General features: G+C 46.7%; 1 protein-coding gene across 1 annotated transcript in view; it reads left to right on the forward strand.

The window, feature by feature from the left end:
- The window catches only part of HisCl1 (Histamine-gated chloride channel subunit 1), a 114141-nt gene extending 90756 nt beyond the window's left edge, over positions 1 to 23385 (forward strand). Inside the window, exons 5-9 of the mRNA XM_075670270.1 lie at positions 14556 to 14782; positions 15108 to 15190; positions 15801 to 15935; positions 16585 to 16937; positions 22845 to 23385. Coding sequence (XP_075526385.1) covers positions 14556 to 14782; positions 15108 to 15190; positions 15801 to 15935; positions 16585 to 16937; positions 22845 to 22991 — 945 coding nt within the window. The 3' untranslated portion in view covers positions 22992 to 23385. The remainder of the gene's footprint in view (positions 1 to 14555; positions 14783 to 15107; positions 15191 to 15800; positions 15936 to 16584; positions 16938 to 22844) is intronic.
- The last annotated feature ends 960 nt before the right edge of the window (positions 23386 to 24345 follow it).

The raw sequence follows: 24345 nt of genomic DNA on the forward strand, positions 1-24345 counted from the left end.
CTCCTGTAAGTGTTCGGCTTCTAGCTTATAACGCATGTGTTAGGTCGAAGTTAGAGCACGCGTATGCGCTGTGGGATTCACATGTTAAGAAGGATATAATTAAACTTGACGGTGTTCAAAGAAAGGCTGTACGGTTTATATTCGGAAAATATAGAAGGACGGATTCACCATCGTCTCCGATGAAACGTAATAACATTAAAACTTTGGAGATACGTAGAAAAATAAACAGACTTTTGTTACTTCACAATTTTATGACCGGAAAAATTGCCCTATCTGAATCAAGTTATGTTCAACCTGCTGCTACTAGGAAAACAAGGCACACAGCAGAACATTCACTGAGACCTATTTTTGCGACGAAAGATAATTTCTACAAATACAGTTTTTTTCCCTAGAACAATTAAAGACTGGAATGAGTTGCCGCCAAGTGTTACCAAGGCCGAAGACTTTTCGGCAGAACTGGAACGTTTCTTTTGTGAGCAATAGATGTTTGCAATTTTATAAATGTAGGTATTTGCTGCTGGTTTAGTTCTGTTCTGTCTGTTTTTTTGTTTTTTGTTTTGTTGAAAATTGCTTCATTGTGTTAGCGCTGTTGCTTTTGCCCCTTTTGCTGTTTGAGAATTTATTGCTGTTATTCACTGTTTGTCATTCCGAAAATGCCCCTCCTGCTAGGGCCAGAGAATTGGCCTGCAGTATGGTTAAATAATAAATAAATAATAAATTGGGGGCCGTTTTAGGCAAATGTGGAGGCGGCCGCATTCGCCCAACTTTCTAAGATAATTTAGAATATTACACCTTCTTTGAGATGTTCATAATCAATTTTTCAATGCCGAATCCAGACAATAACGATACCGAGCGCGCTCCCACTCCCATGTATGTCACTCAAAAGCGTCCTGTGATAAAGTATGCAATTAAGTTTGATTCTCTGTCACAGAAAATGCTGATAAGGCCCGTCATGGCAGATATGTTTGCCGGGCGAATCGTACTGTGTGAGCGCGTACCTGGACTAGCCGCGACGTTTAGTTTTAAACTGCCAATCGCTATTTGCGTCACAGGGCATTTGCCTTTGATATAATACCAGGCCAGTGGTTTATGCGTTTCTGGCGAGTGCGGATTTGTTTGTATAGTGCAAAATCGTCGAATACAACAGTAGCGTTTTCGCGAAGTCAGCGGCCTGAGAAAGTTTGTGTTTATAGAAGACTTGTTTTCTCGGCAAACACATGCAATAATTGGTAGGGTGAGGTACGAGAATAAGCACTTCCGTAGAAAGCTGTCCTCAAATTATGTGAGCAAAAAAAAAAAACATTGCGATCTTTCCGTGTATGGGCGTCACTGTCGAGACGCCATCGGTGTCGCCCACGCTGACGCTGGCGGCGAAGTCAACACCGACAACAGAAATGCGCTTGGAGTATCCATATATTTGACCGAAATAAGATGAAATTGAGAATGTACTGGAATGCACGCAATAAGCCATAACTTCGAGCAAATTTCAGAGTGTAGGCATCAGAGAGCGAACAGATTCGGATGATATTCCAGATGAGAGCAGGAGATAAAGAGTGGAGTTTGGTAGTGCATGGAACGGATAATCTGTTTGTTTCTTAGAGTGATGGACACCACTAGAAACGAAACGTAGCCGACTGCTGCAAGGAATGCGGTAGCATCAAATCAGTTGTGCGAAAAATCGGCAAGGCGAAAGAATTTTCATCAAAGAGAAAAAAAAAATCGACATCTAAAGGAAAATAGGGCGAAGCTCAGATGGCTCATCGTAATCGCAACTGAAAGTCTTTGATCTCGGATTCGATTCCGGCCAAGGATGACATTTTTTTAAAAACCTTTTGTCAATCCTTCTTTTCGAGAAACGCCCGTGTTTCATTCGTAGCTTCGTGCCAGAGTCGGGTGGATGACAGTAGTTCCCTGTCATTTCTTAGGTGTTTCGTAGAGGTGTGCAAATATTTTGAAACTTTCGTATATGAATAGACTACTGCCGAATTTGATTCGGCCTTTGAATACAGTAGCCACTGTTCGGTAATGAGAATTATTTTCGCATAGTGTCCGAACATTTCAAAACGTCAATTGTGGGCAATGAAACAAACTTAGAGCAATTGTACGATAAATTTCAGCACCACGGACATGGAATATACATGCGCATACAACATGAGAACTTATATAGCGTAGAGCAGGCTGCATGGCTGAGAGATTTCTTCTTGACTGGCTTTACAGCAATCCTTCGCACTCTCCTAAATGTGATGTGTATGCGAACAAACTTCTTCTTTGTTCCTGATGCTTAATTTGTGCTTTTTAATAAACAGCACTTCATAACGTTGAATGTAATGACGGAAACTTGCTAACGCAATGATTACTGGGATATTAACATCGTTTTATATCAGTTCTGTAGTGCAAATGGCTGCTTACGATTCGAAAACTACACTCTTAGGCAAAGTTACACCGTTTGGCTTGCCCCTTCTGCCACACAACAATAATCGCTATCTGCCTTCATGCGTTTCCTTTCTTTAACGCTGCGACCCCGGTACTTTCCAGTAACGAACGGCACGCGCGTTATTAGAAGGGGCACTCCAAAGGGTGTAAACTGTTCTATGCTGATAACGCGCGTGCCACGTTCGTTACTGAAAAGTACCGGGCTCGCAGCGTTAAAGAAAGGAAACGCATCAAGGCAGATAGCGATTATTGTTGTGTGGCAGAAGGGGCAAGCCAAAGGGTGTAACTTTGCCTAAGAGTGTATTAGAAAAGTATTCCAAATCCAATTTGATTTGATTCGGCTTGGGTGTCTATTCGATTATTATGCGACTCTACCTCAGAATTGATAGTCGCACACCCCTATAGTGTTAGGAAATTAAGAAATTCGCCCACACACAGAGTGCAGTTGGCTGACGGAAGATAGCGCAAATTAGAAATCGCTGGGAGAAGCCTTTTCCAGCAGTTGATTTGATACAGAATGACGACGATCATGAATATCCTTTTTCAAACATGCGCTTTGCGCACATAATTTTTTTTCTTTATGTCGTGTGCGCTTTTGTTTAATATCTTTTATGATCCCGTCATTGTTATTCTTTCTGGTCATTTTGATGGTCGCATTATTGTTTTGTCACTATATCACAGAAAGTGCGTGCGCCCGCACTTTGATGTCTTTTCGTAGTTGGTTTCTGGGCTCCGGCTGTCCTCAAGCAAACTGCCCTTTATCTTTTTCTCTGACGCTCTTTCGCTAATTGGATGCTACGAATAAGAGCATTCATTCATGCATCATAATTAAGATGATGATGGTAGACGTTGTTACCTAGGGTCCACTGTGTCCTGTTAATTTTGTTCCACGCATGTCCCACTAAGGTGTTGGAACACATTTACAAAATTGGTCTGCTTATTAAGCCACTCAGAAAAACGAGAACTAGGTGAAAGCTGGAGCCAACATTTCGACAAGTGGACTTTGCGCGTTTCAAGTGCATCGACGAAGGCAAGTCCACTTGTCAAAACGTTGGCTCCAGCTTCCCCGTTGTTCTGGTTTTGCCCATCGTCTTGAATTTCCATCTCCCTCCTTTCCCTGGTTTTCCCTGCTTATTAAGTGAAAAATATGTGAATCAAATATCTTCAAGCGTCGATTCTTCCTTCGATCAGCTTCTTTCAACTGTTACTGCGTATCACTTATACAATCGTTCCGCACAACTTTTACCCCGATAAGTTCACCCTAATATCGTTCCAAGAATGTACCTGAAACCAGTAGAGCATATTTGCAAAAATGTTTAACTTAGTGCACCTGCAGTGACAAAAGAAAAAGTTGATCAGTAAAAGATCCTTACGTAATTTAAAGGCGAAAGCATGAGGACTTGTAAACTACCCCTTAATCCACCTTGCTCTAATTTGTACCAACCTTAATTCGCCTTAATACACCTTAGTCAATCTTAACCCATCTTAGTCCACATTATTCGACTGTAATCCGTCTGAGTCCATGTTTATCCCCCTTAATCCACTTTAATTCGCCTTAACGAAATTTTGGGAGTGGGCCAGGTCTGTTTTCCGGGCGTGGTACGCGGCGTCCGGCTGATGCCGTGGCTGTTCACCGTGGGATTTCGCAGTACCAGCCGCAGCATGCCCATTGCCGGGAACGTGACACCACCACTTGGTAACGTGGATTTTGGTACCATCTGATGATAACACCGGACACCGGATTTTTCACTTCATGGGGCATATAAGGCTCTCTCCTAAATAGGAGAACTTTATGCACTCGCTGGGTAAATTAGGCAATGAGCGCATCCCTTATTGGGGCGAGGAGCTTCAAGCCCACTCCTATAATGGTTCTGCGAGGTCATCACCGAGGCGACGACTGGCGTCCCGTTGGGCTGCCACGCTGGCTTAGGCAACTGGCGCTCCTTATCGATCCCTCGCAGGCGCGCAGACGCTTGAAGGGTTCGCGGGGAAGAGCAAGAATCTCGTTTTCCTTCCTTCTCGGAGTTTTTTGTTGCGGCATCGCGACTTGCTTGCCCCGTTGGTTCCTTTGTCGTGGCACGCTTCGCTTGACAGAGCTGGCACCGATACTCTACGCAAGTTCCGTTACAACGTGACCACGTGACCGATGTCCCTATTTCGTATAGAGACACTGCAGGCCCCGTGTACACCGCGCGTCCAGTGAGATTTCCAGTGTTATTCGAGTTGGACTGTGATGAGCGTTCGGCTGTTGCATCCTGGGGTGCGCTGTGCGTAGAGGGGTTGCTTTAAGCATGAAATGTTTGTAGCTCCCGCTGTCGGCGACCTTCAATTGACCTTGAGCCAAAAGTCAGAGTCGCTATCTGGGCACTCGAGCGAGAACATCCGGGGAAGATGCGAGAACAAAACGAGATCATCCAGGAAACCAGTCAAAACTTACGAAAATGCGGTCTCTGGTCCCCAATCCTTCGTGCAGGACCACATCAGCCAGTTACTGCCAAACAAGTTACAAAAATATTGCTTCCGATCGAGTTCTTCCTAATGTTTGTTGACAATAACATTCAATCTGTAACTCCTAGTACGATGAAATTTAATTTGTCATTTCCCATAGCGAAGTTCAAAAGGCAAGACACAGGTCACCATACACTTCATTGTCATTTTTTTTGGCGCTGAAACAAGGTTGCCTGTTCAACGCCAGTGGTCCGTAAGTTCCGCGGCGCTAGTTTTGCGTCGGCTCGAGAGATGGCGCCACGCTGCGTGACCAAGCCGCCAGCGTCCGGCGCGCTGCGGATGGCTGTTCGACCAAGACGACACTTGCAATGAGGCTCAGTTCAAAAGAGGTTCGTGTGCTGTGTTGTGGTGTGGTGGGATGTGCCGTTCCGAAACATGCACTATACCCATAATAAGCTTGTGGCCAATAGCATCTCCAACCACTCTGCTTTACCGGTAGCCGTTTAATGCTTACATCTACTCTTGATTACGGGAGAGTCATATCTTTTTTTGGAGGGGGGATTTCAGTGCCCAGAATTCCTTGGGACCTTCTAAATGCCCTATGCGATTGAAAGGGTCAATCACAGACAAGACAGCTACAGAAATTCTGAAAATTGACTACTAATGCGTGAGCATTGTGTGGCTCGACTGTGACTTCGTTCTATCTTAGTTTTGCTTACTTGCTTTTCCTATCTTATATGCGTCTACCCGTGGCCTTTCCAGCGGCAGAGGACGCTTAGGCTATAGTAGACAATTATTACATTTTTAACAGCATCTGGCCTCTTCAATACAATTGTATCAATTGAGCCGGAACGCAGGGCACAAGCGCGCCTCCACGGAGCAGAGCGGTTGAAAGGGAACACCAGTTGTTTCAGTAACGCGTGAGGCGTTGCGTCAGGAGTGAATGCATCGTCGTGATGCCACGTCAACGCCCGCTGCCGCTCTCGCAAGCATGGAGGAAGGAAATACTAAGAGGGAGCATGCCACAACGCGATTGAACCCGATGTGCCGGCCCAACACGTGGCAAAAACGTCACAGCGCGCGGTAGGTTTCAGTACTGCCGGTGAATTTCCTTTTCTTTCAATACACATTAGAAACCATTTGAAACGCTTAAAATAAACCAAAAACATGGCTACCACCGCGACACTTTCGCTTAATGCGACGCTCAAGTTTCTGGATTGCGGCATTGAATCGCGGTGTTGCGCTATACGTGCCCGTTCGGCGGTCCACGTCAGAGAAAGCCTGTCAGGAGTTGAAGGCAAATGTTGCAGGCATTTCCGAAAGGTGCGCGGCGTTGCTACACTGCTGACTGATATTGCGGCAAGTGTGCGCTGCGGTTCGTGTTGCAGTAAATCGCATAGTAATGACTGTTGCCATTTCAGAAGCTAAGCGCGTGTATCCTTCACTTATAAAGACAGGCTAGAAACTGTTTTGTAAACTGGTCAGTTCTCGTGTGAGGGATAAAGCAAAGTTTAATTTGCGAGTCGGAGTGCACCTTTCTCTTTCATTCGCCGATACATGTTATGTTTTACCCGCCGTGGTTGCTTAGTGGCTATGGTGTCGGGCTGGTAAGCACGCGATCGCAAGATTTAATCCCGACCACGGCGGCCGCATTTCGACGGGGGCGGAATGCGAAAGCACCGGTGTACTTAGAGTTAGGTGCACGTTAAAGAACTCCGAGTGGCACAAACTGTCACGGAGTCCTCCACTACAGCGCGCCTCGTAATGAGATCGTGGTCATGGCATGTAAGATCCCGTAAATTTTTTGTAATGAGATCGTATGTGTCCGATGACCTACCACTTGGACGTTTACGCAGTACGCAGTGCTCGAAGCAGGGTCAGTGCTTGGGAACATAGCACAAACCGCATGATCCGGCCGTATATGGCTCTCAAACTCCAAAAGATGGAACAAGCGGTGTTTGCAGTTGCTGCTGCTTTTCTTGGGACCAGGTAAATTGACAGCGCACTGCGTTTCACGAGAAAACAGCATAGCACGTACGTAACAAATGCAACTCGCCGTTTCTTGCGGGAGTCAGCGTCATCTGAGGCAATAAGCTCCACCGCGCTTCGCCTGCAAGGATGACTCAGCTCCCGTAGTGCGGCCAATCGCATGCATGCAAACCCTCATGCGTAAGATACCACTGATCCAGCGACAATGCAAATCATTAACGCTGGCATAACAGGGCAAAGTAGGCGCGGGCAAGGCTTCTGTCCAAATTGTGAGGAATACATATCGCTTCCTATCGCTCCCATACGATCTGTTTACTTCGGCCGAAGTATGCCTGTAGCCTAAATACGCTGACGTACGTTGGAGTGTGTACTTCTCACAACAAGCCCGAAATGCGTAACACATGCCTTGCAGGAAACGACCGAAGCTGAACAAGCATCCAGAGAAAAATGTCACAGGCAGAGCAGCTAGCCGCTACCGGCCGAGCGCGCACCGAATAAAAACTACCGATAACCAAACACCTCGGCAAATCTAGAATTTCCTCCGTGATCTCGACACAGGAGGTGACGTGTCGGGCACCCACTGTGGCTTCACGGAGCGTTCGCTTGCCAAGGCTGGATACGTGACGTCATGCTCCCTCCTATATTTTTCTTTCCTCCATGCTCGCAAGGCTGTCTGACGGCGCCTCCGTAAGGCCCAAAGGAAACGCGCCAAGCGTCTCAACGTACAGCGCTTGCCGGCGAGTTGTTCGTAACTCGAAGGACGCTCAGTGGCGTTCAACTGGACATCGGCCCACCCCCAAATTTAAGTTAACCCACCCCAAAATTTTAGTTGGCCCACGTTTAAATTTTATGTTGGCCCACACGCTCATTTAATTTCGCCCACTGCCAAAGTTAAGTGGACCCGCCCTCAAATTTCAAGTAGGCGCACATGCAACTTGCAAGTTGGTCAATCCACAAATTTAAGTTCGCCCACCTCCGATTTTCAAGTTGACCGAACCCCAAATTTCAAGTTGACCCACCCCCTGATTTCACTTGGGCCACTCCTAATGTAAGCTTCCTCATGCTTTTTCTAAGGAAACCTGGGTATCTCTATGGGTATCGGTATTCCTTTTTATTTTATTTTTTTGCTTTAAATTGTTCCTTGTCGCTTAAAAGCTACCAATCATTTATATTTACACTATCATAACGATAAATGTCTTAGCAAATCACGCATTTTTGTGCAAATGCAAGTTATTCACTTTTCGTGTGCCAGGGCTGGTGAGCTCGCCAAATAATGCGTACGCATTAAAACTGTTTGAATAAAATTCATGCGAAAATGAGTCTACTGAGGTCGCCCTGTGTTTATCAGGCGCTAACCACACCCTCTCCTCAGTGTGTACAATGTTTCTGCCCAAAACATGCGCTCTCGATTCGTGCTACGTAGGCTGAACGCAGCCGAAGCAGCCCGCGGGCTTATACGGAAACTCATATTTGACGAATCAGGACGTACATTTGCATTGTTGGCGCGGAGAGGTCGGAATGATTCTGAAGATTCATAACTCCATATTGTTACAAAACTGCTCCCATATATATACGAAACTCCCGTATATATATATATATATATAGCAATTATTACGGTGATGTTTGGGGAGGGGGGGAGGGGGTTGACACTGTCAGACATTGATTGCCTTTATGTCTACCGCCTAGGCAACCGTTTTGTGAGGCCAAAATAAAATGCTTTGACTTTGATTTGTCTAATAAATTATGTAAGAAGAGTTTTGCACTCGTGTTTCGTCTGGCTGTACTAGCGTGTGGCAGCCGTATGAACGTAGCGAGTCAGTGGTTCATCACGTCATGAAGTATCCACATTTTGGATACCGAAGCTGAAACTATTCCGTAGAAAGAAATATCACTATTCATTATTTACTGAGCCTTGAGGCAGGGCTAATAGAGTTTGTATCATTAAGACAAACAAGAAAAAGGAGTAGGAAATGTCATTTTAGTACTTAATTAAAAGTGTGCTGGTATGATATTCTTGTGTATTCAAAATTGTTTGCAGTAAATGAACGTCCTACACCTATAAACCATAGAAAAATTACTGGCAAGAGTGAGAGCGTCTTATATAATTTAATAGTATCCTTTGCTACATACAGCTAGTTTAGGTTCGTTTTCGAGGTGATTGCTATGTCCTGACGTCATGACACAGGATGCGATCACGTGGGAGCTGCACATTGTGACGTTTGGCATTTGCTCCGGGTCACTCGGCCGCTTCTTATGCTGCTACTATTTCTGTGGGTCGATGTAGCAGCACACGAGTCGGCCGAGCAAGCCGGAGCGAGTGCCAAGACCTCGCATTATTGTGCTTCCAGGTGACTACCTTGTGCGCTATGACGTCACCATACAGCAGAAATTTTGTAAATTATGGTGTATTACGCGCTGTCTTGCTTACTGGGTGCCAGAATCCCGATCTGATTATGAGGCACGTCGTATTGGGGGAATCCGGAAATTTGGACCACCTGGGGTTCGTCCACCCCCCAACATGTACCTAAATCTAAATACACGGGTGTTTTCACATTTCGCTCCCATCAGAATACAGCTGCCGTGGCCTGGATTCGATCCTGCGGCCTCGTGCTTAGCAGCCCAACACCATAGCCACGAAGCAACCACGGCGGGTATACAGCAGAAATGAAACCAATACTTGCTTTCGAAAAGCTATTATATTAAATTGCTCCCGGTATTCTTTTTTCTGGTGTTTACGAGTCTCGGACAGTCGTTTAATGCAATAAGAGCAATGAAGAGTCGGCAATATCATGTTAGTGCTCTTTTAACCTGTGTATATGTGATGTTTTAGCTGGTAACCGATTCCTGCATCTCAGTTTAAATTTTGGGCAATCTGACGCTTTGAGGAATTACATACAGATTGTAATGTAGTGTGCCTCGTGGGTTATGAGGTCTGGCACACAGGTGAGCAAGGTCACCAATAGACGTACTTGGCTGCAGCCATCGCCGGCCAGCGATCCATGGCATTACAATTACTGTACTCGACTCGCAAAGGGATGTGTGTCTTTTTGGGACTAACATATAGTAATCTTACACGACATGCTATAACCTTCATCACCGTCTTCTTGAGGAAGTAGCCACCACATCTAACGCACGCAAACACCAGAAACCTGTGCTTGACAGTGAATAAAACAGCCAAGTATTCCCCGAAACAACGCACGCTGTCGAATTGTTTCAAAGCAATAAGAGCAAACTTCAGAAAATGAAAAGTTCTGACTCGATGAGTACGCTATGTGACCAAGTGTCCCGAAGTCCTCGTTAATTTGCTCAATCGCCGGAACTCGCGTACCTAATATGTTCCCGGCCTGTTCGCGTTGCATGTTCGGGCCCTCATTACAGCGGCTTCCTAATTTACGACAAATGTCAGTCGCGCTGTGGAAGCGACCCGTTTATAAGCAAGAACGAAAAGTGCTTGCACAGTATGACTTTGTGACATTCCTAACACACGCGGCCGAGCGTATAAGTAATTTCCGGTTCCCTATCATTCGCTCCAAAGGGCACTCTGACTTTATTTTATTTTATTTTATTTTATTATGTACGGGCAACACCAATTGGTTTGTCGCATTTATTTCGCCAATTCCCCAAGCGATCAAGTAACATGAGGGTATTACGTTTGAAACTGAAGGTACTTAATGCAAAAAACCTTAACTGCTGTTGCTTGACAATAGGCTTGGTCTTCTTTAATTTACGAACGCTTCCAAAGGCGGAGATTCGCAGAGGACTTTACTAAATGGGCAATACAAGGAACGACACCCTGATTTATTACGCCTGCATCCGGGGCCTGTAATCCGCTTGTGCAGGGCACTTCTGATTTTCAATGGAATGGCCTGCTGTTCTTGTATAATTTCTTTTGTATTGTCGTTGACAATTCCGTTGTATGTGGAAATGCGTGCAGAGTACAGTTGATAGCGAAATGCGCCACCAGCTCTAGCGTGTAGAAAGAAGGCGGCAGAAGGAAGAGAAAGAGAGCGAAAGCGAGGAAAGGGTAGGCAGGGAGGTCAACCAGACAACCATGTGGTTTGCTGCCCTACACTCGATGTAAGGGAAAAGGGGGAATAGAAAGAGGGAAAAGAGGTAGAGAATTAGAGAGTCTGCACTGTGCGCCCGAAGTAGGACGCACAACACGTGTGCGTTAGGTGCACTAAGGCAGGCGTTGCAGAAAAGGTGCAGCAGCGCCCGAACAGGTTTCTGCGCTATCGACAGACATGACCGAGGTGCAGGAATTTTCGCTTCGCAAAATGTTCAGTTGGAGTCGAATCGGCCTACAGTGGTCTGCAAAGGAATGGCTTGGACGTCGTATTGAGCACAAATGTCCAAGAGGTGTTTGATAGTTTCTTCAGTAGCAAGAAAAATGTTGACCGTATTGTTGGCTCAAGCTAATGAGAAGTTGGAGCATGTGCGTGCAGGCCACTGTGCAAAAAGGTCTCTGGAGCGAAAAAAAACCCAGAAGCGAAAAAAAACAGCCAACGAGAAGAGAAGAACGTGGAAACTAGGCTTACAATGCGGCTTGACTACTACACAGATTGAGGGTGGCTCCCTCTTTATTGAGCTTATCATGGGACGAAGCTGGATAAAATACATCGCTTCTTTATGTTCTTTTGATGTTTTTCTGTACTGAGAAAAATAATACTACAAACTCCACTTCAAGGTCTTGGTCTGTATGTGCCTGCGATACTGTTTCTTGCGGCCTACTTGCTTCTGGCTAGATACGAAAACTTTTGCTCCAAAGTTCGGAATTACTCAAAGCAATCGATCGTCTTGATAAATTATTTCTTGCTATTTTGCATATTTCTAAATTTCTAGGCTTTTCCTTCTTTCTTTTTCTCCCTCGTAGGTCACAACTTACAAAATAAACCTTCACCTTATGTTTGTCCATTTCTGCTAACCACCCGTATATCGGCCAATTCACAATTATGGACGCATGTATGAAGGATCTTCAGGGTACGAACAGCAACAACAACGACAAACGCTGGAATTCCGACTGAAACCACGTAGATGTCTCATTCAGCTCGTCTTCCTTAAACATGTTTTTCTGGGTGAAGTTTTCTTCACCTCTCCCCGGGGTTTACCGTACGTGGTTGTTTGCAGGCCCGATAGAGTTATGTTTATTATGGACACATTTGTGCCATAGGGCATGAGTGGGAGCTGTCTTGCCTAGTAGACAACTAGGGGCACTGGCTATTTGCTCATTCTTGGTCGATCCTCGAGGAAGGATGTGCACCCTACGACACAATGCGCACGAAGCCTTAAGTGCCTTTCGATGTCATCTCGGGATTTTGCGTGCGTACATCCATTGTCAACCTTCTTCCTTCCTCAAGCATCATGCCTCGCCTTAGTCCTTGTGACGCAAATAGCTAACGGCTACAGGCTACGAAGAGGCACTCGTGTCATCAGCTAATGCTGCTGCCTCGCTAACTAAAACAAGCGTCGCGTCATTTTAGATTCCAACGTCGCGTTGAATATACGTGCCTTCTTTTTTTTTCCTGCTTTGAAACAGTTGTGTTGCATTTCTCAACGTTCCATGCATCTCGCGAAATGTATGGCCGATAAAAGCGTCAAGAAGGTTGGTTAGGGACAACTTGTAGCTGTCACAGGAATGCTGAGCCTCGCGATTGCTGCAGCTGGCTGCGGCGGCACTTGAATAGGGAGCGAGCATAATATTTTTCATGAAGCTGCTTTTGGTAACACGAACCAGTAATTACATCTTTAACATTTAAACCAATAGTAGGTGGTGGTGATGCTAGAGGCATGTGGGTTGAAATCACGTGTCACTGTCAAGTGAACAAATTTTAATGACACAGAACCTCCTTCGAATTTAACGACGTTACAACAGTGGCGCCATTTCATGACGCAATTGTAAGAGATGTAGAATAAGCTTTTCTTACATGATTTGTAGTGACACATCCCCACCACACTTACGTGCTTCGACGTCATTTGCAGTAAAGCGCACAAATACGCTGCCAATGTGTTGTGCGGCCTGACTTTACGCCTCTTTCGGTGCGCCGTCTTCACCGGCACGTATGTTACCTGAATTCGTGCGCCTTCATTGTGACATCCTATCTAAAATTATTTCCGTTGCACTCTTTTTGTTTGGCAATACGTTATTCTAGCACCCCAAGAGCATTGTGCGTAGATGTCTTAATGGAACTTGATCTAATACTATCTTCACTTACTATCTTCAACTAAATATTCTCTAGAGTTGTTCAGCCTGAGACGTTTCTTCTGGCCGTAGAACAATTCTTTCTTTCATTGCTAGTATTATGTGAAAATGAGTAGCCGTTGCTATTATACGGTGACTAAATCTCTCAGTTTTATCTCAAAGAAAAAAGAGCTATCCATGACGTTGTTTGTTTTCCTTTCCTCGGAGAAGGTTATTTTGCCGTATAAACGTCACGTGGACCATCCATTTTGTTACAGAATGCGATGCGACTTGCGTGCACTGAATGAAGGCGTAAGAGAGCCCCTTCGAACGCGAGGATTGTTCATGTTGCTTTTTCGCCATTTCCTGACAACATTTAATTTGCTTCTATATCTGTTATTACTGAAATAAAAAAAATCTTTGGCCTAAACACTCTCGCAACGCCACTTTAGAGTTCTCGGTGCATAACGAAACTTTGCGACAGAGTCCGGTGAAAGCCATTTTAGCCAAAGGCAACTGGGCTCAGCATGAACCCCGTCTGCTGTTATACCTCTATCGACTAGCAGCATTCTGAAATAAATGTTAAACGTAAACAGTATGGCTTCACCTTAGCATGGTGAACATTCCACTTGTGGTCAAAACTCATGACAGAATATTTATGTGCGGGGTAACTACTACAACATTTGACGTAGTAATTCTGTGGAAACCCGCAAGGTGGAGAGAAGTAATTAATAAAGGAGGAAAAGTTATTTATTACAACATTTGTAGCAATTAGCATTTGTTCTACTTTGCCCACTTGGAGCTATGTTTGCATATAACCTCTTTCACGCCACAACTTTAGCCACTAGGGATGCACCACTAGTTCTGCAACCGAATAAACAATTTTGTCCCTTGGTAGTGTGGAACGAAGTATATGTCACTGCTGATGTATGTGCCTATTCTTGGGTCAATCCCCGAGAATGGGTATGCGCCACTCTGAAAAAATTCTTCCAAATTTATGCGGTGCTAGGGCGAATAGAACCCGCATCACACCTGTTCCTCAAGTACAAAAGTCGGCTGTGCCATAAATGGGCATGGGCAGCGAGGGAACATTTATCAGCCTTTGCACGCACCGGCGCGCCCCGCATCTCGGAGCCCACAGCCGAAGTTCGCGGCGGCTTCGCTAGGTGGCGCAGCGTGTCCAGAGCGTAGTGCGGGACAGGAGGCCTGCTGCAGTAAACGCATCATACATGACACGTTTCTCAGCATTCGCCTGCACCGGCACGTCAAGAAATTCAGAGGTCATGTGGGGACTTCACGGCGGTACCGCTAGATGGCACACCCTGCCCATAGGGAAGCGCGAAACAGGAGCCGGGCGGCATTGCACGCCTCATACATAACGTGTTTCGGCAGCGTGTGGCCACACTGTTTCATTTCTAAACGTACTGATGTCGACATTTATCATGATATGGGTAAAGCGGGAATTTTCCTTTTGGTTATAACACGTGCATATCTGTCTCTATCGCAGACGTACGCGGCGGACATCTTTTTCTCGCAGTCGTGGAAGGACCATCGGCTACGGCTGCCGGACAACATGACGTCCGAGTACCGGGTGCTGGAGACGGACTGGCTGGAGAGGGTATGGCGGCCGGACTGCTTCTTCAAGAACGCCAAGCAGGTCACGTTCCAGACGATGACCGTGCCCAACCACTACATATGGCTGTACAGAGACAAGACCATCCTCTACATGGTGAAGTGAGTGTGAACAAAATGTCTGATTTCACCACGAATAGCGAAGTAGCCAGTTCCCACGCTACAGTGGTGTGGACTTTATAACTTGCCTACAAGTTTTCAGAGCCTTTTCGGTACTTGGGAATCAGTTTCGTTCGGCTTTTTTTTCTTTTTGAACAGTATGTTTATTACGGTCAATAAGGTCAACATGGTTACTTGTAGTACCGTTAATAACTAGCTGGTTGTGCACCATAAAATAAAGTGATAAAGTTATCATGAAAGTCAAGAAGAGAGTTCGATATGTAGTGACAACGAACGTTGAAAGTTCTTTTTGTTTTGTGCACCGCAGGCTGACGTTGACGCTGTCCTGCGCAATGAACTTCGCCTCCTACCCGCATGACACACAGACTTGCTCGATGCAGATGGAAAGCTGTAAGTTATATTTACCTGAGATATATTTGGAGACGTTGAAATTTGCATAATAACTGATTCAAGAAATATCCAACGCACACGTCGGGCCTGAAATATTCTGGCCACCAATTGCTACCGGCTTCCACTGAGTGCAGTGGCAGCAATTTCTTCCGAAATAAGTTTCACTAGCACGTTGCAATTTTCGATTGTTGGGCGGTGTACACGTAATCGTACGCAGAATTTCTCACTATACTATTTTCTTAGGCTTGAGCTGCGATACAGACCATTTTGCTTTTCTTAGTTTCTAGGCTCAAGGCTTTGCACTATAACTAGAGGTATTCTTATGCGTCGGTCGGAAATTAGGCCGAACGCTCACCCTGGGAAGCTCACTTAGTTCCTACACTAGTATGATGTCACTCGTACTGGGCTCTATCGTTTTTGTTTTAAGTTGGAATGTCTGCCTTTCCGAAAAACACAAATATATGTTTATAGCTGTGAAAACGATTTCTATCTTACAAGAAGACTAATAGGGAATGCGCCAACTACGTTAATAAATTTAAGGCTTTTTCTCCAAAACATAACTAATTCATGTATCAAAAAATCTAACAGCGTGCGTGATTTCTTCTGCCAGTGTCGCACACGACGGATGACTTGGTGTTCGAATGGAATGACCGAGATCCACCCGTGGTGCACACCGATTTCGAACTGCCTCAGCTGGACCTGGAGCACACTGCCCCCCAGGACTGCACCGAGTCTTACTCGACAGGTATTGTTATTAGGCCTTATTATTTCTTAGTACGCGCCACGAGGCAAACTCCAGCCATTCTCCCAAGCTGAAAAATGAGGCAAATGTATCGAACCAAATTACAGCGACAACTTCGCCGCACAAAAAGGCATCAGCGTCAGTGAGCCGTCGTCGGAGGTGATCTCGGGGTCAACGTGAACAAGGAGTAGGTCGCAACTCAAGAACGACCCGCTACCGTTACGCAGGCGTAGTAGATTGTGCTATCGACGTAGGTTGCTTCTTTCGGGACAAAGCGTCAAGTTAACAAGGGATGTCCGGATTCAAATGCTTAGTTTCCTACGCTTATCTCTGGGGATGCAGAGCTCCGATTGCGAACACGCACGACAGCGTGCCGCGGCACATCATGCGTCTGTGGGGTTACTCTGGCATAACCTACCACGTGACACACAGCTCCAACACTACATTTGCGAATCCAATGCGCTGTCTCCGATATAACTTTCAGAACAAATCAGATTCAACTTTTTCACTGCTTTGAGTAACTCCTCTGTCTTAATTGCATCCTTCTTGCCTCAAAATTTTTATTGATACTATCAAAGGGCGACCGTAACGCCATCTTGTATTCGATTAGCGCAACGTCCAACCACATTTGTAATTTTGTCCAACGTTGCAGGCAACTTCACGTGTCTTCAACTTACGTTCAAGCTGAAGAGGCGCCTCGGCTACTACATGTTCCACACCTACATTCCAACCTGTCTGATCGTCATCATGTCGTGGATCTCTTTCTGGATCAAACCGGAAGCCGTCCCGGCCAGGGTGACACTGGGTGTGACTAGCCTGCTGACCCTGTGCACCCAGCATGCGAAGAGCCAGGCGGACTTGCCTCCCGTCTCCTACATCAAGGCCATCGACATCTTCATGTCGTCCTGCACCATATTCGTGTTCGCCTCGCTCATGGAATACGCTGTGGTGAACATCATCCTCGAGGACGGCCAGAAGCAGTTCGACGCAGTGCGTACCCGCATGGTGAGAAACTTGATACGAGTGGCACAGTCACGAATTTCATCTGAGCACATCAGGATGACAGGGTGGCGGCTCTGAACAGAGGTTCGCATTTTGGGTGAAGAGGTGCGGAGTGAAGCGGGAACAGGACATTTTACATGCTGTAGTAGTAGTAAACGACTTTATTGGGCTCCTGAGTAGCTAGTTACATGCTGTCAAAAAGATTTTCTTATTGTATAGGCAGACGCTGGGCTGCGTTCCCACCTACCGCGACATCCAGCCCAACTGTGATACCGTCCGCATTCTGACTGAGTGAAACTGCGGCCCAATCGTGGAACATGTCTCCCCCTGAAGTTTATTTCGTTTCATGGGCCGCAGTATCTACGTCACTAAGACATTACCACGCAAGCGGTGCGTATGAATTCAGCAGTTTCGTTTTTCACTTCAAGCCGAGTATTTAAGCTATATCGCACTCTAGGACCATGTCTTCGTAGACACTGATGCGCAGTATGTGACGGAAGACCGTCTGGTCGGGATGATCGATTTTAACGCGGTTGCATTAAGGGCCCCATGTCGAAGAAGATGTCGCAGCGTCGGCCGTCCTTTCGGGAAAAATGATTCCGAACTATGCATACCCAACCACTCATACTCATAGTTGCTCATACCTTGTCCTCAGTTCATTACAAAGTTATTCCTCGGAATAACGTAGCCATAGCGCTCCCCTCGTTGCCTTCCGTCCTTCATTGTTTGCGCCAAAGGGATCATATTTATGGTCTACTAAACATTATTGCTCGTAATTTTGAGAATCACAGCCGACAAACAAATGTAATGAAAAAAAAAACACCAACAGCGAATACCTTTTATGTTTTATCTTCTCAGACATAAATAATAGAAGTGCGAAACACTCACACGAGATCGGCCCACCACGAGAGGCCGCGTTCTACCTGAAAGCGTCTTCGAGCATAGCGTTCGCCGTTAGTATTTCCCGACAAATATTAGTTACATAAGCTGCCGCTGCTGGGAGGCGTGAAAAGCAGCTGGGGATATTTGAATGCTATCGCATTCCACTCTTAAAGGCGAAGCTCAAGCGTGAGTGAGTGAGCGAGCGAAATAACTTTATTAGGTCCACAGAAGACGCAGGGGAGACCCCGCGCCACCTGGCTATTCCCACGTAGGGACCGCCAAGCCAAGCTTGACGGCCCGATTACGGGCACTCTGGACGGCCAGGGTTTGGTCGATGAGTTCGGGGCTGCCCAAGAGCGCAGCCCACCTATCCTCGTTGAAGGAGGAGCCGATGGCTTCACACTCCCAGAACACATGGTCCAATGTTGCCCTTAGTCCACAGGCTGGGCAGTCCGCACGGGGATACTTTTCAGGGTATATTGCATGAAGAACCGCAAGGTTAGGATACGCACGGGCTTGTAAAAGTCGAAGGGTCGCCGCCCGCGCCCTGCATAAGGTGGGGCGCGGGAGGGGCAATACCCGTCTTGACAGATGGTAGCGTCTGGTAACCTCACTGAACGTAAGCAAGGGTTCACCACCAGGCAGGGGAACTGCGGACGCGGCGCGGTCAGTGAGTCCTCGCGAAGCCTCGTGCGTGCCTTCGTTAGGGTTAGACGGAGAGCCCTCAGTCGACCCCAAGTGAGCGGGAAACCAAGCGAGAGAATGCGGAGAGATACTTTTGGCGCTTTGTTTAATGCGGAGGGCCTGAGGGGAGACCATCGCGGTTTGGTAGGCCTTAATGGCTGCCTTGGAATCGCTATGTAGCTTAAGCGTCCTCCAAACTTTTAAAGCAGAGGTAAGGACATTAATGGAAGAAAGGATATATCGAGAGAGAAAGCAAGGAGAAGAATGGCAGGAGGCCAACCAGACGAGCGTCCGGTTTGCAGCCCTACTGGCGGGAGGGAAAGTGGGAAAGTGGTATAGAAAAAGGAAAGCGGGAGCGAGAATAATATTTTTTATAACGTTCTGGTTGCCTCACGGGAGCCTTGTTTGGGAACAAGGTTCCCGTGGCGGAGCCTATATGTTAAAAACGATTTTAAATCCTTTTTGTGGTTGGCGCCCTGACTCCTGATATAAAAGCACTGATGTGTAATAAGGACTCGTGCTTGGAAGTAGTAGAAGTGCTACCACTCAGAGTAAAACACATCGCTCAAGAGGTGCCTGTAAACCTGAGTATATTCATATGCCCGTACTTGTCAACCGAACTACGTTAGACAGTACGAAGGTACGGAACCATGTGTGGTAGAATATTCGCTCTATATACATAACTGGCCTGTTCTGCGAGGTCGTATTTTAAAGCGAATAGCATTCTGTCCAAAACTAAAACAGGCAGGCAAATACAGGATCGCCTAGGTATAGGCTATCATACCCATCATGGCGTCAAAGTAGCTATACCCAGACACACCAGAGACATGATAATCGTCTCTCCAACACTCAAGAATATGCATCCCACCCACAATCAGGGCAGGCGGGAATGCATAACAGGCAATATAAAGAAGAAATCCGCTAACAGCAAGGACACTACACATGTAGACGGAGCTAAATACAGAGAAAACCACGCCTACACAGCAGTGGTGATAAATTACGAGGGGGAATGCCCAACGAGCGCTACAGTCGACCGGCCACACGCAGACACCGCAGAGCAGATAGCTATCACGTTAGCCATAGCACAAACACAAGCGGGCCGAATGATCTGATTCCCAGATGGCGGTACGAAACTTCGCTAACAGCCGAATCTCCCCAGAGGCACTACAACTCCTAAAATTAGGTAATACCGAACAAAAGTGTCCATCTCATCTGGACACAAGCCCACACACGGCCAGACGGTAGCAATGAGGCGGCGCATCGCATGGCTCGAGAGCTTACGGACCGAGCCTAGGTTAGCCCCGCCTCACCGACTACAGACGAGTGAGAGTGGGAAGATCGAATGACCAGATTTCACGAATTTACACAACACCATAGATTGCAGAGGAGCACATTCCCGCCGTCGCACCCAAAATTAAGCAAAAGTCAGTCTGTCGAATGGCGGCAGTTAAAAACGAGATCCTATCTGAGTCCAGCTATGACGCACTTAATACACCCTGATTTATACACCACTGACAAGTGCGGACATTGCGACTCTATAGCCATCCTAGAGCATATCCTATGGGAATGTGCGGGTATAATACACAATAACGGTGATGCAGCCTCAAACAACGACAACCTCCGCATGCGCTGGGAGTCTGCGTTGCTCAGCTAGGAACTGCAGCACCAACTCTGGGCCGTCCAGCGAGCCGAGGAAGCCGCCATGGGCCAACAATCCTTGGCCGAAACATAGGAAGGACCCAGGCGCACCCCACTAAATCGTAGGGCACTCAATAAAGTCATTTGTATGAATGAACAATCTTTGTTTACTTCAGCCGTTTTGAGCCTATTTATCTATGTCGCGCCTTGCACCAAACCAGTTCCCCCAAGTCGTCTACCTGCTTGGGACGCTAGGTATGTTGCTCCTGCTCGAGATGTCGCCATGTTCGTTCCATTAACATTATTCTAGCGTTGTAATCTTATTCTCGTAGTGGCGTCGTCCCGCTATCTACCCCGATCCAGTCGCCTAAGTTCTCTAATAGCTTGGGCCAATAGGTATGGGCTTGTCGTGATGCAGTCGTTGTACGTTGTATAGACTTCATTCTAGCTTTTTTACCCGACACTTGTCATGCCGCCGTCGTACCACCATCATCTTCATACAGTCTTCCTGCATTTTTTTAACATGGCCGTAGCGTTGTTTCGCGGTCTTCCAATCACCTTCGTTCCAGCTTCGTGATCTCACTCTCGTCATGCTGTCGTCATCACACCTACTCCGACCCAGTGGTCCAAATAGCTTAGGTCATTTGGTATGTGTTCGGGTTCATGATGTCGTCGAGGTCATCTCAGCGTCGTCATCCCAGCTTTGTGATGCAAATCTCAACATGCCGTCGACGTCAAGACATCGTCGTCATATAGATTTCGTGATACAGTCATTGTCACGCCATTGTCATCATACACTGGTAGCCTTGCCATTGTCCTCATGCGGTTGTCTTGCCCTTGTCGTCACAACGTCGCTTAACCATCCTCATCATGTCAGTATCTTCATCTCTTTGTCGTCATTCCATCGTCGTGACGTCACCTTCGTCGATGCACCAGTGCCATTCCTCGTCCCTCATTATATCCTAATCATGCTGCCGGCATTCAATCGTGATTATGCCGTCATTGTAATGTTATCGTCATCATTGCGTCGTCGTGACTTAGACGGGCTCATGCATCCGTTGTCATACCGTCGTCGCCGCGCCTTCTTGGTCGTGCGATTGTCGTCATTCTTGCTTCTTCATCCAGTGGTGGCCATACAGTCATTGTCACACCATCGGCGTCATCTAAATGTCCTCATGCCGTCGCCGTCGTCACGTTGTCGTCGTCATAACATTGTCATGATTTAAGAGGAGACATGCCACTGTCGTCATGCCGTGGACGGTCAGCCGTTTGTCTTGCCATCGACATAATTCCTTCTTCCGCATTCTATAGTCACTGTGTCAGCGTCATATAGTCGTCGTCATGCCTCCATGCTCAAGGGCGTCCTTGGCAAGCGAGTGCCATAGTAAAGTGGGAGGATATCACAGTACGTAGCATATAGTGGATTCAACGAACCTCACAATGACCCCTACAGACGTTGAATAATCAGACTTCAGGATTATGGTCTGTCGCTACATTGCTCGATTGCTAATCGCATTACCGTCGACAGTGATCGTGGCATGAGTTCTGCCATAAATTTTTAATGACCCTGTTGTTTAGCCTCGTTTGCTGCAACAGGATGCACGAACGGGTCATTTGGTTGACGTTCATCTTGATAACTTTTTGAAGCACCACGGAAATACAAAACAAAGAAAACCACAGGACAAAACGTTCACTCGCATGCTACACTCGTAATCCCTTTCCACACAGGTTCCCCTTGCTAAATCATTTTTGTGAGAATGTTTCACTCACTTAATAACCCATGGGGCACAAATGTCCATCGATGAAGAATCTTACTTGGGCTACATTCCACCAATAAACTGAAAGTTATCTGTAAAAATGATCCACTTACTTAATGCCACCTACGTGGAACACAACTAGGAGTGTACCATAAATCACATCCATATATGCTCCCCATGTAGACCGCATCGTGGCCCGTGAGTCTGGCGCCACGTACGAGAGCTGGGTGATCTCAAAGACCTAAGGCGGCTTGCACGAACACATATTAACGAAAATAATAATCAATTTAAGAACGCGTTCTAGTGCGGGCTAGGAGTTGTTTACGAAACATTTAAGAACGCGTTGTGAAATTAGTTTTGCTATTAAATGTTCATGCAAGCCGCCCCTAAACCAGTCGAAATGTGCCACGAGGTGCTCTTGCTTTCACGTGGCACCAAAACCAATCGGCTAACTGTTGGCAGCGCGCCGAGTATCGCGCTTCAGTTATTGAGCACTTTACGTGGTTGTGAAACGCTGCGCGGAAGTCGCGTATTTGTCCTTATGCTGTAAGTGGGCACTGTAAGTGAATACTCACTCGTACCCACTCTCCAATACTTTTGAAAGGCTACGTATACTCACCTGCATTGACGTGCATTCGTACTCGTTGGTACCGATTCACATTCACACTCGCCTGTACTGCCACTCACCGGCACATCGGCTCTTACCTAACTACATACTCGTGTTCACTTAAACTCGCCGTCACCGACCCTTTCGTTCGTACTCCCGTTAACCGCCAGTCACGGCCGTTCGTACTCTCCTGCCCTCACACCTTTAGTCACTTGGTAATGCTTCATCTTACGCCCGTGAAATGAGCACGGAGCGACAATGTGTTAACAACACACACGAGTGAGTACACCGACCTATGGCAGTCTAAGCCTAATTGAAAAATGCTCGTCGATTTCGTTGCAGGATCCGGGCAGTCCGTCCCAGCCTAGCCTCAGAGAACAGGGCCGACTTCGGGCCCTGCTCATCGACAAGGTGTCGCGCGTCGTGTTTCCCGCCAGCTTCGTGTTCCTCAACGTCTTCTACTGGTTCTTCTACGTGATTTGCGCGTGACCCGCAAGACTGGCGGTGACGACGAGGATGCAGCCTGGCACGAGTGCGCTCGCGCGTGTATATTGCGCCTACGGACACGCGACACACATCATCGGCACTTCCTGCTGCACGGTGCCTTTCGAGCGTTTCAACCGTGACGAAGGTTATTTGCACTGACTAACGAACACGTCACGTGATCACTGGACCGCACACCGAGGATCGTGCTCGCCTACAACGAACTATCGTGTTGTGTTTCAACAGACGTATACGCAACGCACATCACTACAATTATCTGACGCACATATTTTCTGTCTTTCAGAGTTACGATGCACAATAAAGAGCAACGGTCTGAATCTAGAAATATAGAAACCGGTGACGTTCCGTAAGTCACATAAGCGTTACGCTCAAGCACTGCAAAATGGCTATCAATATTGATTCCTTTGTTCTGTCGATTTTTGTTTGTATGTGCGTGTACTGTAAGCAGCCTCATTACAAGCGGCTTGCTGAAACTTTTCTTGACCTCCAATTTGTGCAATGTTTCCCACGAGCAAAAAATTAAGCTTTATGGCTTTACCAATGCTTAGCTGGGCGCCTGCTAATCAGATATGAGCATTCTAGGAGAAAAATATTTTCTCTCGAATCTGTTTATGGCTAGGATCCCGGGATTCCTTCGTGGCATAACGTCGACAGAAAACTATCGTCATCTATGGTTCCCAGCCCAGTATGCAATGGCTCATACCTCCGTAAGGCAGAGGCTGCAAACAATCAGCAAAGTGGAGCGAACAGCGCATACACTCTTTGGAATCACGCATACAACATAAAAAACAGCACACGTTTCAATAAAGAGCAAGAAGCTCAAAACAAGCATCCGAACCACATAACTGATGATAAGGCTCTCCTGCGCCTACACGCAATGGGAAGCGCGTAGCGATCCCCGCATACGTTCTCCAATAAAGATTACTCTGGCGACGGCAGCTTGACTGCATCATATAAAGCAGGGAGTTAGGTAGCTACACTTTCGCACGTAAAAGAAGAACCCGCCTAGCAAGTGACTTGTCTTGTGACAGTACGATCTGAAGGCCACGCATATCGATGACTCATGGCGTCCAGCGTGCATACGAGGTGCGGCGAATTTCTCTTTTCTCTGGTCCACTCTTCGTAGCTGCACGAAGTAGCGGCGCAAGCCACTTTGCAGGCCCTCTGAACGTCTTAGGCTAATAATCAGGTGAACTACATGTGAGTTTCGCCAAGTGAATAATTTCAACCTACGTTATAATGTGTGCTCGTTTTAGTTGTTTACAGCTTCACTGTCCTAACACCTTCACCGCGAGGATTGGAGGCCATTTTTGTTTTCCTCAGGTGGCTTTCACTTGGT

Source organism: Dermacentor variabilis, chromosome 9 (assembly GCF_050947875.1).
Source record: "Dermacentor variabilis isolate Ectoservices chromosome 9, ASM5094787v1, whole genome shotgun sequence".
NCBI lineage: Eukaryota > Metazoa > Arthropoda > Arachnida > Ixodida > Ixodidae > Dermacentor > Dermacentor variabilis.